The sequence below is a fragment of the Oncorhynchus mykiss genome, chromosome 19, assembly GCF_057628025.1.
Source record: "Oncorhynchus mykiss isolate SJ-2025 chromosome 19, ASM5762802v1, whole genome shotgun sequence".
Lineage (NCBI taxonomy): Eukaryota > Metazoa > Chordata > Actinopteri > Salmoniformes > Salmonidae > Oncorhynchus > Oncorhynchus mykiss.
Window position 1 is genome coordinate 41,135,693 of NC_143040.1, and position 14,344 is coordinate 41,150,036.

The 14,344-nt window shown below is 40.3% G+C and overlaps 2 protein-coding genes across 3 annotated transcripts in view; both read right to left on the bottom strand.

Annotated features, from left to right (window-relative positions):
• The window catches only part of fbxo34 (F-box protein 34), a 50,001-nt gene extending 43,090 nt beyond the window's left edge, over positions 1-6,911 (bottom strand). The window contains exon 1 of one of the 2 annotated variants that reach the window (XM_021573930.3): positions 6,614-6,911. The gene's annotated coding sequence lies outside the window, so the exon portion shown is untranslated. Of the gene's footprint in view, positions 1-5,513; positions 5,594-6,613 lie in introns of those variants that run through there. The other variant, XM_021573931.3, reaches the window with a different exon arrangement.
• A 1,930-nt stretch (positions 6,912-8,841) lies between these two features.
• Positions 8,842-13,861, bottom strand: lgals3b (lectin, galactoside binding soluble 3b). The gene is made up of 6 exons (XM_021573936.3): positions 13,264-13,861; positions 11,399-11,466; positions 10,915-11,256; positions 10,628-10,716; positions 9,579-9,747; positions 8,842-9,311 (listed from the first exon to the last, which is right to left on the bottom strand). The coding sequence occupies exons 2-6, from the start codon at positions 11,402-11,404 to the stop codon at positions 9,153-9,155; spliced, it is 765 nt and encodes a 254-aa protein (XP_021429611.2). The 5' UTR covers positions 11,405-11,466; positions 13,264-13,861; the 3' UTR covers positions 8,842-9,152.
• Between the last annotated feature and the right edge of the window lie 483 nt (positions 13,862-14,344).

Genomic DNA, 14,344 nt, shown 5'->3' on the forward strand with positions numbered 1-14,344 from the left:
TTATAACAAATTCGCTTCCTTCAGCGTTGGATAGCGGTCACTGTCCGCGGTTCTGAAACCATGCACTGTTGAATTGCTGCCTTTTCCTAGACCATGTTGCTACAGTGTTTGTGCACAATAGCAAAGTTAGCTAGCACATTGGTGTTGAGGACAATGCGGTGGAGGCAGGAGCGGTGTGAGGAGACAAGAAAACAGCCCTTGCCTTAACTGTCGAAGAAAAGTGGATAGGAAAACAACTTAATTAGGTCTATAATCAATCGCCTAAGTGGTAAACGTACCTGACTTTATAAGTCATCCACATACACCAAGTATACAAAACATTAAGAACACCTGCTCTTTCCATGTTAAACAGTCAACCACAACATGTTGGATAAAGCAATTTCGGCTGTTTTGTCATTCTGTCACTGAGCAGGGCAGTTAACCCACTGTTCCACGGGCGCCGAAGATGGATGTCGATTAAGGCAACCCCCCCAGCACCTCTGATTCAGAGGGGTTGGGTTAAATGCGGAAGACACATTTCAGTTGGACAACTGACTAGGTATCCCCCAATCCCTTTTAATCTTTGTAAAGCCTTTATAACAGCATGACACTTGTTTTCCATTAGAACAGCCTCCCTGGTATTACTTACAATTTATTTAGTGTTGTTTACAATATTTCTCTCTCAATTTGGAACAGTGTAATCTAGCAGCACCCGTTTGTCACAATACGAACATAGCTCTTACTCCTACCCTCCTTGATATTACAATTATGATCATAATAATACATATAATCAGTAGGCTTAGTATAGCAGCCTTGTATAACCATAATCGAACTGTAGGCCTAAAAGTGCATCCTGATAAGCAGTTTTAATATGCAACTTACTTAAGCCTACATGTACCAATCGATCAATCATTCGTTCATGTCATCAGACGAGTCATTCATGATTTGAAATGCAATCAAGCATTTTAGTTCTAAAATAAAACAAAGGGAGCCTTGAATAATTTGCCTAAACAAAAAAAATAAACGTTCCATGTCAGCAACTGCATGCGACTGTTTTTAGTCTTTGCTGTAATAAGGCTTCACAAAAAAAAGGTGCGCTTAGAATTTAGTGTTGTTTACACTGTTCCAAAATAATATTGTAATCTAACAGCACCTATTTGGCACAATTATGCACACAGCACCTGCTCCTTACCTGCCTTATTTTTCTAGATCTCCAGTAGTTTTCCCAACTAAGTCAAATTTCTTCCAGACATCTGACTTCCCCTTTCCCTCCTGAGCAACTAGTAAACATTCCCCCGTTATGCTGTCACGTGTTACGGTGTTGGAGTTTGTTATAACCAATTTATTGATGCCATTATCATAGGCTATATGTCAGGTGAGAGAACAGGGCATGTTTTTCCTAAACAAATAAAGGATTTGAGTAAGATAACTTAAGCCAGAAATGGCTGTAATTATTCTGCAGTTTCAGCAACATGGATTGCACAAAACAAAAACACTTGATGTTCTGTGGTGGTCGCTGCAGCAGAGAGGAGAGAGACAACAGGTGCTAGTCACACAGTCACTCGCTGACTTTTCTCTCTATTTTTTTTAAAAGCGCAGCAAGTCTGAGCCCGATCAAATACACTTTGGTCGGACTCCCTCTAGTCATTTTGTCTTATTTCATAATACGGTGCACTTAAAGCAGCAGACAAGCTCAGTGCATATAGGTGATTTTATTCAAACAGAGTGTATATGTCAAATAAATATTTGGGCGAAAGAACAGATTACTCTCGGTTGACTTTTTTTGTTGTTGTCAGGGACAGACCTAATAAACGTTGACACTGTATATTACAGGAGTTTTATGATATTGAAATGTGAAGTGCACATTTGGACTCACGGGTGTTTGGCTTGCTTGTATGACAAAGCAGTATTTAATATAATTCTCAATGTCTACATCTTTCAAAATACATTGAGTCATCTTTATTTACAGCCTTTCCGTCAGACTAAACATTTGCAAAGTTGCCCAATTAGCGGGAAGGATGGGGGCAACTTCTTGTCGCTTGCGGTGCTCAAGTTCAGAAGTCAGTCAGTCAAAACCAATACTGCGCTGTGAACCAGAGAATTTGAGCTCTGACATCATGTACAGCATATTACTGTAGAGCCACTGCGTTTCAATTTAGGCACTTGTTAGTGTCCAACTCTGCCATTTTCAGCCCGTATAAGGGTATGAGTGTAAAGAGTTAAATTAAAGTATCCAAATGTGTTATTTGTTCACTCAGGTGCCCTTTATCTAATATTCGTTTTTGGCTGGAGATCTGATAACATTCAGTGTCAAAAAAAAATGCAAAAAGAAAATCTGAAAGGGAACAATTACTTTTTCACAGCACTGTAAGTTCAGCAATTGGACTCTTCTCTCCTGGAGGAAGCTTTGAATTGGTCAGTATAGCCTACAGTATGAAAAGAGTGCAATCTTCTTGCATCTCACATTTGCCTGTAGTTAATGGACTGCCTGCTGGACTCATGAGTTGAAGCAAAATGCTGTCATATCCAGGAGTGTCATGCACTCCACCCCTCCTGACAACTGACTGCACCGGTCCATAACCTGTAATAGATGGAAGGGACTTCATGCACACCCACTGGAGAATTGAAGACAACTTTACCCAGAGAGCTACAAGTGTCATTGTGTGGTTACTGGTTTGACAGCCAAATCCTTAGACCGACCATAGATGTATAATGCCATAATAGTTCTGGTTAGACAGCTGAAGTTGTACTCTACACAACTTATTTTGATTTGCTAGGTAAAGTCGTAGGCGTTTATAAGCACATCAATGTGATAATTACAGCAGAAAATGCTTTGTATGTAACAAACACACCCATTGATTGTTTGCCAATAAGCACATTGACACTCAAACTGGGCGATGTTTGTGCAATGTCCACATGTAGCCTACACCTGTAGGGAGATTAGTAGTTCTGGGATTTATCACCTGGAAAATATCTAATAGGAGACATAACCTAGCCAGTTAGCTATAGAATATTGGCTTTGTAGGACAGCTGACTGAAGACAGGGCATTCAACTTGCAGTTGTTACTGTTTCTACGGTAAAATGTTAACATTTCAGACACTGGTTCTTGCAATTTTGGCATAACTGGGATTTCAAAGAAATCCTCTAGTTAGGCTAGCCGGCTGCAGCTATGCACAAGCTATACTAGCTAGCTGCTGTCAGCTTGGCTAAATACAGGTCAGCGCAGGCTTTAGCCAACACATTGAACTGAATTAAATGTACCATCTTGATATGGTGAGTCAGGACAGAAGAAGTCCTAAACTTCTCTACAAAAGCTAGGCTAGCTTTGCTTACCTCGCTGTTACTACTCACAACTGTACTGCCCTTGGTTTGTTGTGATTGAATGGCAAAGACACACTCACATCAAACCACACCCCCAAGACAACTCACGTTTGGCTTCAGTCATGGCCGCAAGCACTTAATGAGCAAGAAAAAAAACAAGGCCAAACCATTAAGGTCAGCGTCCCTTTAAAGCATAAATCATTGCGCATTTGCACACATTTGGGCCTATAGGCCTAACATGTGAGATGATTGATGTTGGACAGTTAGGCTAATGGGTTCTTCTGATGGGTTGACTGACTAAAAGGCCAAACAGACTGCCGATGAACGGTTAAAAGCAGCGGGTGGCTGTCCTATCACCTCTGACCACAGAACAGCTGCCCTCATTTTCTGTTAATTTCCCAACTATTCTACATGTTGAATTGCCACCGTTGGTCGACACCTAGCAGGTGATCTACTGCGCAAAGCTGAAGATCGTTATTGTGTCTTTTTCCGAATGTTTTACAGTAGTTGAGGTTATGGAGTTGCTGTACAATATTGAAATTGATGGAGACAACATCCACCCTGAAACATCTGCTTCAATTCCCTGGAAGTGCCAAAGCCTTCTCTGGCTGTACAATTAACCACTGAACTCGCTCAATAATCAGGCACTAAGCCTACATCCTCATCCCAAACCACAAACGACAGAAGGAATAATTAAATCATAAACAGTTACAAGTCACAGACAGTAGCATGAGAATAGGTAGAAATAGGAAGATTTCAGCATCACTGTACAACAACAAGAACTCACGGTGACTTTGTTCAAGAAAATGCTTTTTGCCAATTGGCTTATTGGACTTTATTATCCAACCCATTTTGAGTACTGCACTGTAGGAAAATCTTGTAACTACACTCTGTACAAATTAGCAAAACACTGCTGTGACACTGAACATCCCACATGGCAAAAACATACCCTTTAAAACCTCTCAGACAATTGACTTGTTAAATCACAGTCCAGGCCTAAGTACAAAGTTTGTGCTAAAAGCGTATTTGCAGGACAAACAAGTGTATAGGACTAATCATGTGTAACATAACCTTTAGCACTTCACAACAAGCAGCTGTTTACTTCTTTAAAAGATTGTCATTTTAAGACTCACAGTTTAAAATGGGAAGTGATGCACTTTAAAGCACAACCGTTATCGAAAGTTCTTCACTAATATTAAATATGGACATTTCCAAGTAAAAGGACCCATTTGAGCACCAACATGTGAGGTTCATAAGAACATGTCAAATTGGGTGTCAAATGAAAGCTAAAAGTACATTTGAGAAATTACGGCATACATTTTCCTACCATTTCCCATCCTAAAAAATGTGAAATAAGCAAAGGCTTTGATTTCTGGTCAAACACATAGAAAGGGGGTCTTAGACAGCTACCAGAAAAAGTGTTAAATGTATTAGAAATTGATCAAACACACTAATGTTGAAGTAATAACTAATATCAACACTTATATTTGGTTTGGGATAAATTATTTGCCTTCTATGTTTAAGGGGGAAAAAAGAAACACTGCCTTACATAAATTGCATGGACTGTGTGCAATAGTGTTTATTATGAGTTTTTAAATGACTACCTCATCTCTGCACCCCACACAAACAATTATCTGTAAGGTCCCTCAGTGAATTTCAGTGAATTTCAAACTACAAAAAAAATTGTTAGACCTCTCATTCGTGTCAAAACTCTGAGCAAGCATGTACGACATGGGCAACATGTATCATTTAGAAGATTCGCAAGTTTAGTTATTAATGAGTTGCATAGACCTCTTTCTGTGTTTTTACAAACATTGCGCAGGACTGCGATGCGCGGAAGTTGGTGGCAGAACAAGGGGAGTTATAGAACGCTAAAATGGTTGAGTGCATTTCACACTACTTTTGGATTATAATTGGATTTCAAGGCTTGTATGAATGTCATGCTTAATATAATGTTTGTTTCATCATCGCAAATCAACTGCATTATACTTTTTTTTTAACTACCAGTAAAATGGCTATTTGGCTAGCGTTTGCTACAGCCTATATCAATGCGCGTTAGCATTCTAGCTAACAATTGCTGCATCCAAAATAGTTATTTTACAAAGATCACAACCAACTATAATCTTAGCGACTGTTAAAAGCAAGAATCAAAACATAATTGTAAGCGTATGAGAACCCCAGAAAGTGATTTTGTTTAATAGTAATAACGTACATCTAGGCTGTGTTGAATGGGCGCAGATGGCGATCTTACTGCAGCCAAGCGTCGTCCGCATCTGTGCGTGACGTTAGTACTGGAAAAGGGTATATTCATCCTCAAATCGAGTTGCATGTTTGCAAATCGCATTGAATGTCTTCAAATGTCAAGTTACAACTTTGCTACCGTTACATTTTTCCACACATGATACAAGTTGGCGAAATGACACACTTGCAAATAATGATACAATACAAGCGTGGTTATCGACATACCATTCTAAAGTAGGCAAATGTGTATGTTATCCCATTGATTAGTATTACTCATGTCAATAAATTAATAACTTAGGAAATTAGCTGTTTGGCTATTTAGCAACACCGCGACACAACAGCAAATTAAGATATTTTCACACATTGCCACGTTCATGTTTACAAAACGAAGTGTTACCATCGTTCGAATTGGCTAATACATGTTTGAGCTTGTTGTGCTGCCTGTGCCGAAACTTACTAACGTTAGCTAGCTAGCTGTTAGCTTGCTAACGTATTGCCAAAACAAGGTGGAAGTTACCAAGGTGATTGATATATAGCTAACTAGTTAATGATAGCTATAAATTAGTTCGTTAAATTTAAGCAAAACGAGATGTCAACGTTTATAACAACGGTTGCTCCAATTGAAAAAGGCCTTTTGCACCAATGTACAGAAACACAACATCACAGCCAAGCCTTGAATCAAGGGTGTAGCAGTTAACTACCTATGCCATGGTGAGAAACTAATGGTAATGCCTATTCCGTAAAAAACAAGTCCATAACGTTAGCTAGTTTACGTTGTGTGGACAAATATTTAGCTAACCAATTACCTAAAGTGAAATGCAGAGCAGTCTTCCACGCCACCAACCTCGACTAGTAAGTAACGAACGTGAGCACTGTTAATAGCTAGCTAACGTTAGCTACACAAATTCTAATTTAGCGAGGCAACTTGACGAGATATTTTAGCTAGTGACGCGCACAGCAATGTGTCAACTCAGTTGAACAATATTAGCTATATATTTGTTTTATTCATCCATGTAGTTAGCTACCTATTCTAGCCATAGTTAGAGTACCAAAGCAAAGGTTCAAGCTGACCTGCTGCTGCGAAAACTCGGAAATGAAAGGTCTCCAATCCCCTTGCTAGGAGCACTTGGGGGGCAAAGCAGCGCCGTCTTCACGGCTCAACAGAATCCTTACAAGAAATTATAACCGTATCCATACGGTCTTAATAACTATGAAATAAATGAGTCAAATCGTTCTCCTTTCGGCCGTATTGGTGCTAACGTCGTTAATCACAGTTACTGGATAGCTAGCCAGTCACTACTACAAAACTACTGGTGGAGGACGTCCACGCAGCGTTCTGACGTGCTTGGCTTGCTTATTCAACGCGTCCGCAAAACCATCATGCGCGCGCAAAAAGATCAAAGAACATACGGAAATTCATGCATAAGCAAATTACAGACACAATTATACTTATCCATTGAAAACACATGGTGAGTCAGCACTTTTTGGTTGCACCTCGAACTCACGTTGGTTGATCGTCCTACTACACTTCTTTCCATTGAACATGCAGTAATCTTTCATGAAAAGTTGAACAAATATTGATCACTTTTATTGGTCATTTACATTTTGGGAATAGGCCTAGGCCCACTTGAGGAAACAAATGAGACAAGACTTTTAAAATAGATTAGTTGAGCCAAAATTATAGGTCCTGAAATCCATATCAAGCCATTCCATAAAGCAGGTGCAAAAACGATAAGAGCAATTTAAAGTTCCAACCTTTATGAAGTTCACAGCAGTTTACACATGGGCATTAGAGTAATTTAATAAATAATCTGTTTTCAGTTTCCATCGAGACTGTTCATAGTTTCCATCATGAAAAAATGTATCAGTGACCTGACTTCAGGATACTAAGGTGTCTTTGTGTCCCTTAATGGCACCCTAGTCTCTTTATAGTGCACTACTTTTGACAAGGGCCAATAGGACTCTGAAGTCCAAAAGTAGTGCACTAATATGGGGAACTGGGTTCCATTTGGGATGTATTACTTGTGCCAGCTTCCTCTGGTAGCCTACTGTAGAGAGGAATGTGATCAGTCCATGTTTTGTTTCCCCTCCAGTAGCTTTAAATCAATCTTTATACTCATTATTGAATCATATACCGGAGGCAAGGTGCCATCTTATCTTAAAAGACATACAAGCTTTGAACTCGAGACTAGCTTCCTGTGAGGGTAACCCATTTTCATTGTGTGTAGCCTAGCCATACAGATCAGTGTGCCTGCGAGTACCTTGGTCAATGAAGCATTTTTAAAATGTGTGTGTGTATCTCAAGTGTACATCAACTTAAGGTACCATGGAGCTGTGTATTATTGTACACGTCATACTGTAAACATTTGCTCCACATCAGACTGGCCACACCCTCTCCTTGAGATATGAGCCACTCAGTTGCAGTTAGTGCTGCTATGACTGCCTTCACAGTCAACACACCCATTTGCCCCTGTCTACTTGACACTGTCAGTTGTTGGGGGAGGGGGGTAGTTAGATGTGGTCGGGCTGGTAGATTATGGACAAGAGCCAGAGGCATGCCAGAAACAGTGGCAGGGCAAAGTCCCAATGATGTGTCATGTCTAAATGCATCTTGCCAGTCTCGTCTTAAGAGATCTTAACAGCACAAGGGGTTCATTGCCGTGGGGTGGAGGGTAGCAGGGGCTGTAATGTTTGAATACAAATTAAAAGCCATTGTGAGAGTTTCAGGAGTGTTTTACAAGTTATGCCACATTGTGACAACACATCACTAAACATGAGAAACGCTAGTGATAGACACCAGCAGAAGCACTCCGTAGTCTGTAAATAGAGAACTGAAATAAATTCATCAAAGCAGAAATGTCAGTGGTGTAAATAGCATATTTTGTTTAGTGGCTAGTGAAAAGATGCAGTGTTGATTTAGTCAACATGCTCCTTCTGTAAAGTCAGTGCTTCACTTGAGATGATCATCAACAATATTGCTCAAAGACCCTTTATTCCAAGTAAACATTAAGTGCTGAAGATAAATCACCACTCATGGAGAAACTATAGAAATCCTACATGACCAACAAGCAAAGTCTAGAAACTTGCTCATGTTTGCAGGGTTAAGGATTTGACTGACAGTGCGTCATCGACTAATGTAAAGTAATAGCCTAGGTGTTTAAGTTCCACTGTGTACAGGTAGGCTACAATTAGTTTTTACCCAGCCTATCCAAATACTAGACTTCTTGTGGTTCTCATTTACATATCAACTCTGCCACCTAGTGGGATGCATTATACAATCACTCAAGACAACTCATGTATTGTCTTTACATGGAGAAAAATCTGCCAACACCACATTTATTGCATACAGTCTATACATTACCAGCTTACACAAATTACTTGAAGATCAAAGTATGAATTGGCCATGTACGAATTTCACTTATCAAAATATATTTTAACAGAACAGACCGGCCTAGTACCGAATGTGACAGTCCTAGTGGCTTAATTAAAGCTGGAGTCAAGCTACTGTACTTTTCTGTTTATAGACAATTAAGGGAAGTCTTTGGAATCATAAATAACTTGAGGCTAGGCCATGCTAGTCATTCTATTTCTATGGCTGGAACCAAACCTGCTAGATAAAGTCATTGATCTCCACAGACGTGAGGGTGACGTCATTGTAGATACCCAGGTGTTTGATTGAGTCGAGGTCACGGATGCGGTGTTTGAACTCCAGGAGGTGCGAGCTATTCACTGCCACCCTGAACTCATTGTTAGTGCACATGATTTTCATCTGGAAAAACACAGGACCACAAACTCATTATGCAAAATCAAAGACTGTTGATATGAAATTAATGTCACTATACTGATCATACAACATTCATAAATAAACCTAAAATGACAACTGAAAAAAAATCTAATTAATATAGGGGTGTCCAAGTCTGTCCAAAATGGCACCCTATTCCCTATATAGTGCACAACTAATTTTCAATGACCCTGACCATCATAGTTTCAGAACTGATTGGTTGACATGAAGTGAACAGGAATGTAGATCCCTCACCTCAAAGGGCTGGCCCTGAGTGAAGGGGAAGTGGTTGTGTCCTCTCTCCTCTTTGCCCCATTTATTGCCAATCAGACTGTTCCTCACAATAATTTTCTTGCCATGGTCATCAAAGCGAGGGTTAATGTGCATGGCAATGTCATTCCCTTTGGTCAGGTTCAATGTGAACCTAAAAGGAGATAGTAACATTACATTAGTCAAGATTATCCTGACATTTACATTAAAATAAGAGCATGGTAGCTTATGTGCCAGTCTGTGCTATAATGTCAAACAATTTAGTTTGGCTTGACAATGACCAACGGAGTTTAGCGCTCAATCAGATCTGTGACCAGGCAAATAACATGAAGCAAGGATTTTGTGATAGACACTAGTTAAACGCATTTGTCTAAGTCAGACAACAGCATTATGTTTTATGAGGAATGCATGTTGTGCAAGCCATCTCATCAGCACTCAGATGTTTCCATGGTGATGTATGGGCTCTGAGACTGTGGCCGTAGTTAGTGCTCTTGACTTTAGTGATTTGTGGTAGGTATTATCTGGCATTGAATTCATATAATTTGTTCATACCTCACCCACTGTCATTACATGACTGAAAATGCAATCAGTTGAGAACTATAAATAATGTGTCAAGATGCTCTGTTGGGATTAGGCTACTGTCTGCCAACCTTGATTATCTATGCAAATCCTCCCATTAGTCTCTTTTTACATCACGATACTTATGAGTCACATTCTGACAAAAAAAAAAGATCAACCATATTTGATCCTTAGCTTGTGCGTAGCCTGGTTCCAAATTGGTTTGTGCCATCATTTTAACCCCTTGTCATGCCAGACATCTTGTCATATCAAACATTACACCGACAGACTGGTACCCAGGCTACAGTAGAAGAGGTTTGCAGGCAACATGTCAAGGTGGTATGCCAATCAAGTACCTATAATTGGCTACATGACTGAGATAGTAGTAACATTCAGAATCATAATGTGGAAATGACTGCAATGGAGATGTTCACAAGTCACCTAAATTATAACTATATTTTGACGTGAAAACTGACATTTTGGCATTGTGGTTAATTGTCCCGATAATGGTGATGACCATCTCGTCATAGCATCCGTTTGGCAGGTTCTGAACATATGGCACTTTCTGTTGGGGAAATAAAATGGGTCTGTTAAGAAAAATAAACTATAAAAACTGCCATTTCATTCAGACAGGCTTACACAAATATCAGAGTAGAGGTCTTGATCGCTGTCTGCCATAGCAATAATGAACCATAAGAACCTTGTTCTTTGTTTTTCAAAATCATCATAACCAATATCTTCAGGATTAAACGTCTTCCTTTACCAGTGAATGATGTTGAGGAGCAGTAGGTTGGCTAGGCTGCCCTGGCCATGTTGGCTGGCTGGGCGGTCCTCCCCCTGGTTGTCCGGGACAGGTTGGCTGGCTGGGCTGTACTCCACCTCCATGTTGTTGCCCCGGCCATGAGGGTTGGGAAGGGTTTGGTTGTTGTCCAGGCCACATGGGGGTGGGCTGGCCTGGTTGCTGCTGACCAGGCCAAGCCGGTTGAACACCAGGCTGTCCTGGCCATGTTGGTTGGTTGGGTTGTCCACCAGGCCACACGCCCCCACCACCCTGCTGGTTGTTCTGGCCTGGACAGCCCGGTCCACCACCCAGAGCATCTGACAGCTACAGGGGAGCAAGGGGAAGAAGGGGGATGAGAGGATTGTGATGTGCACACATTTAATGTTTCAAGATGCCTCCCTGATTTATTTAAGATGTATGGATATTCCTGCACTAAACAAATGACAGAATTAAGAAAACTACTTACATTCATTTTATCTGAAAAAGAGGGTGAGAAATGTGAATTGTATGTTTCAAATACTGCAACCGCAGGTCCTGAGAGAAAGTACACTTAAATGTTAGTTTACATTAAACTTTAGCCTTAAACTTTGTCCACCACCTAACTTAATCTTTGGAACCATACCAGTCTTCTCACAGAGCTATGACAGATACACTGTGTACAAAAGAGTTGCATGATAAACTGACTAGGTGAAAGCTATGATCCTTATTGATGTCACCTGTTATAGTCACTTCCGTGTAAATGAAGGGGAGGTAGACAGGCTAAATGAGGATTTAAGTCATGAGACAAGGATTATACATCTATAAAAAATAATATGGGGGTTTAGAAATGCAGACAATTACATTGATAGAAGCCACAATCTGCTATATTAAAGCTGCTTCACTCTAAAAAAAAAAAAAAGATTGCCCTCTGAATGGCACACAAACAAATGGGCAAGAAAATATTTGTGCTTTTGAATGGGGTACAGTAGCTGCCAGGCACACCAGTTTGAGTGTCAAGCACTACAACGCTGCTGGGTTTTTCCACACTCAGTTTCCCATGTATCAATGTTCCACCACCCAAAGGACACCCAGCCAACTTGACAACTGTGGGAAGCATCCCTGTGGAACACTTGCAACTCCTTGTAGAGTCCATACCCCCAACAATTTGATGCTGTTCTAAGGGCAAAAGCTGTGCAACTATTAGGAAGGCATTCATAATGTCTTGTGTACTGTGTATACATTACTGATAAGAGTACCGCTTTCTGTACAGCATTGTAAGAATGTTGTCATGTCAGACCATATCAAACGGGGACAACCTAGGGTTGCTAAATTCCAGTAACTTCCCCCAATTTCTCTTTTTTCCCCACCACTTCAGAAATCCTGGTTGGAAGACTCCTGGAATTATATCAATAAGCATGACATCTGGGAAGTCACCAACCAAGACTTCTCAAACCATGGATTTTTAGGAAGGTTACCAGCATTTTGCAACCCAAGACCCATCCTATCCTCACCCCACACATGTCAGACCAGACCTACTTTGAGTCTGGAAATTTGGTTACCCAGACTATTCGCATTACAGTGAGGCTTGTAAGTAAGCCTCACTGTAAGGTCTACACCAGTTGTATTCAGCACATGTGACAAATACAATTTTATTTGAAATGAGGTGCCATGTTTATTTCAGCAGACAAAGCCATAACACCCCCTGCACACATTAAATTAATTTCAAAAGTAAACCAGCCAAGGTATTCATGTCAATATACACTTCAAGATTAGCCTACTTTCTGGATTCTGCGTGTACAGCGTAGCCTAACAATTACGATGAGGATGAGAGAAGGGAAGTCTCAACTCTACTTAAGAGTCCTAACAGGCTGTCACCGTTACATAATCAGACTGAAAACAGTGTGAAGACAAGAACTGCAATAGAAAAACATGCACATGAAACAGAGCAACAGGATGTTGACAGATTAGCAATCATTCAGTCAGAACTGCTAAGAGTTTAGTGGAATGTTCAGTGTCTCATGGAAAGTTAGGGATCACAACACATGAATGGCAAGTGTCTGTTAAAACCTCTCTAACCACCATTTGTTATACCATTTCGCATTGCCACTGATTAAAAAAGGTAGACTCAGCATTATGACATATGTGCAAAGAAAATAGCATAGTGGGTCAAGTGCCACATCAACATTGAATCTTGAGGCTAAATTTCTAAGCCATTTTGGTCCCGTACCTACCACTCTTAAACAGTGTTTTCCAAACTCAGTCCTCAGGAGAAATCAGTATATCAATGCTGATGAATATCTCCATGCTAGAGTACAAGGAACTGACATATGAACACTGAATTCCTAGACCTACCTGTTGTGCTTTGATGTCACCACGCTGCTCCCTTCATATGGCAGACATATACTAGAATTGGAGAGGCTGCGTGTCAGGGCGTATTCATACAGGGTTTCCCCCAAGGCCATGCCTTTATTTCCCTAATCTCTATATGGGAGATCACACCCTAATGCAGGGTTCCCCAAATGGCGGTCCGCGCGCCGTATTTGGACCGTGGGTGATTTTATGAGGCCCCACAAGTTTTCTGTGCAAAAAAATGTAATGTTTTATTTCTTTATTTTTATTGCTGTTTATAAAAGACTGTAAAAATACCAGCAAATCAGCTCCAAGTGATTTTAATTTTCGAAATCTGTTCCAAAGTATTCCCACGCATAATATAGAGATATATGTGAACGTATAGGTTTGAAATGTTTATGTTTTAGTCAAATATTATATATCTGTTTGGGCTTCTTGTAGCCAATTTGCAGTCTACAAATAATTTGTAGTTAAGTTCTGACCCCGACCATCCTCTCAAGAAAAAAATAGTCCCGAGGCTGAAACTAGTTGATGATCCCTGCCCTACGAAGCAACTTTCCCACCTGCATGAAAAGTATGTACAACAACATGACACAGGCTTGCATGTGTTGATTTGAGAATGATGTTTTTATAGTACAAGTTGCACTGTACAACTATCAAATAATGGTAATGTGAGATTCTTACAGTTATCTGTTCACTTTTTAGTTATGAGGGAATCGTTTCCATGGAAAGTTTCTGTGTACACATGTTTTACACCTCTGGGAGGGTCTGTTTGCAGACAGCCCCAACCACAAAAGTCTAATGCATACAGTAGGTGGGGGAAAATACGGTCAGTTTCTATGGCTTGTGGGTGTGGGTGCAGGAATGTTGTCAAGCAGACTTTTCTAATGTCTCCCTTGTTTGTAGAAGTCAAACAACAACCCACTCCGAGTGACAGATCTGTTCTGTGTTTACCATGGATACAGGGTGAGGTTTGTTAGCATTGTGATATATAGAATCTTTGTTTGTTACTAGGTGTGACGTTTATACCCATCTACAGCTAATCCCTTACCATTATCAAGGCATCACCAATGAACAACAACAA

Bases quoted from the DNA above. Each gene is read 5' to 3' on its own strand.
- lgals3b (XM_021573936.3), bottom strand. The intron at 9,748-10,627 runs GTCAGTTTTCAC...ATCTCCTTTTAG, and splicing joins ATTAACCACAATGCCAAAAT to GTTCACATTGAACCTGACCA. The intron at 9,312-9,578 runs GTGAGGGATCTA...GTGTTTTTCCAG, and splicing joins CTCAGGGCCAGCCCTTTGAG to ATGAAAATCATGTGCACTAA.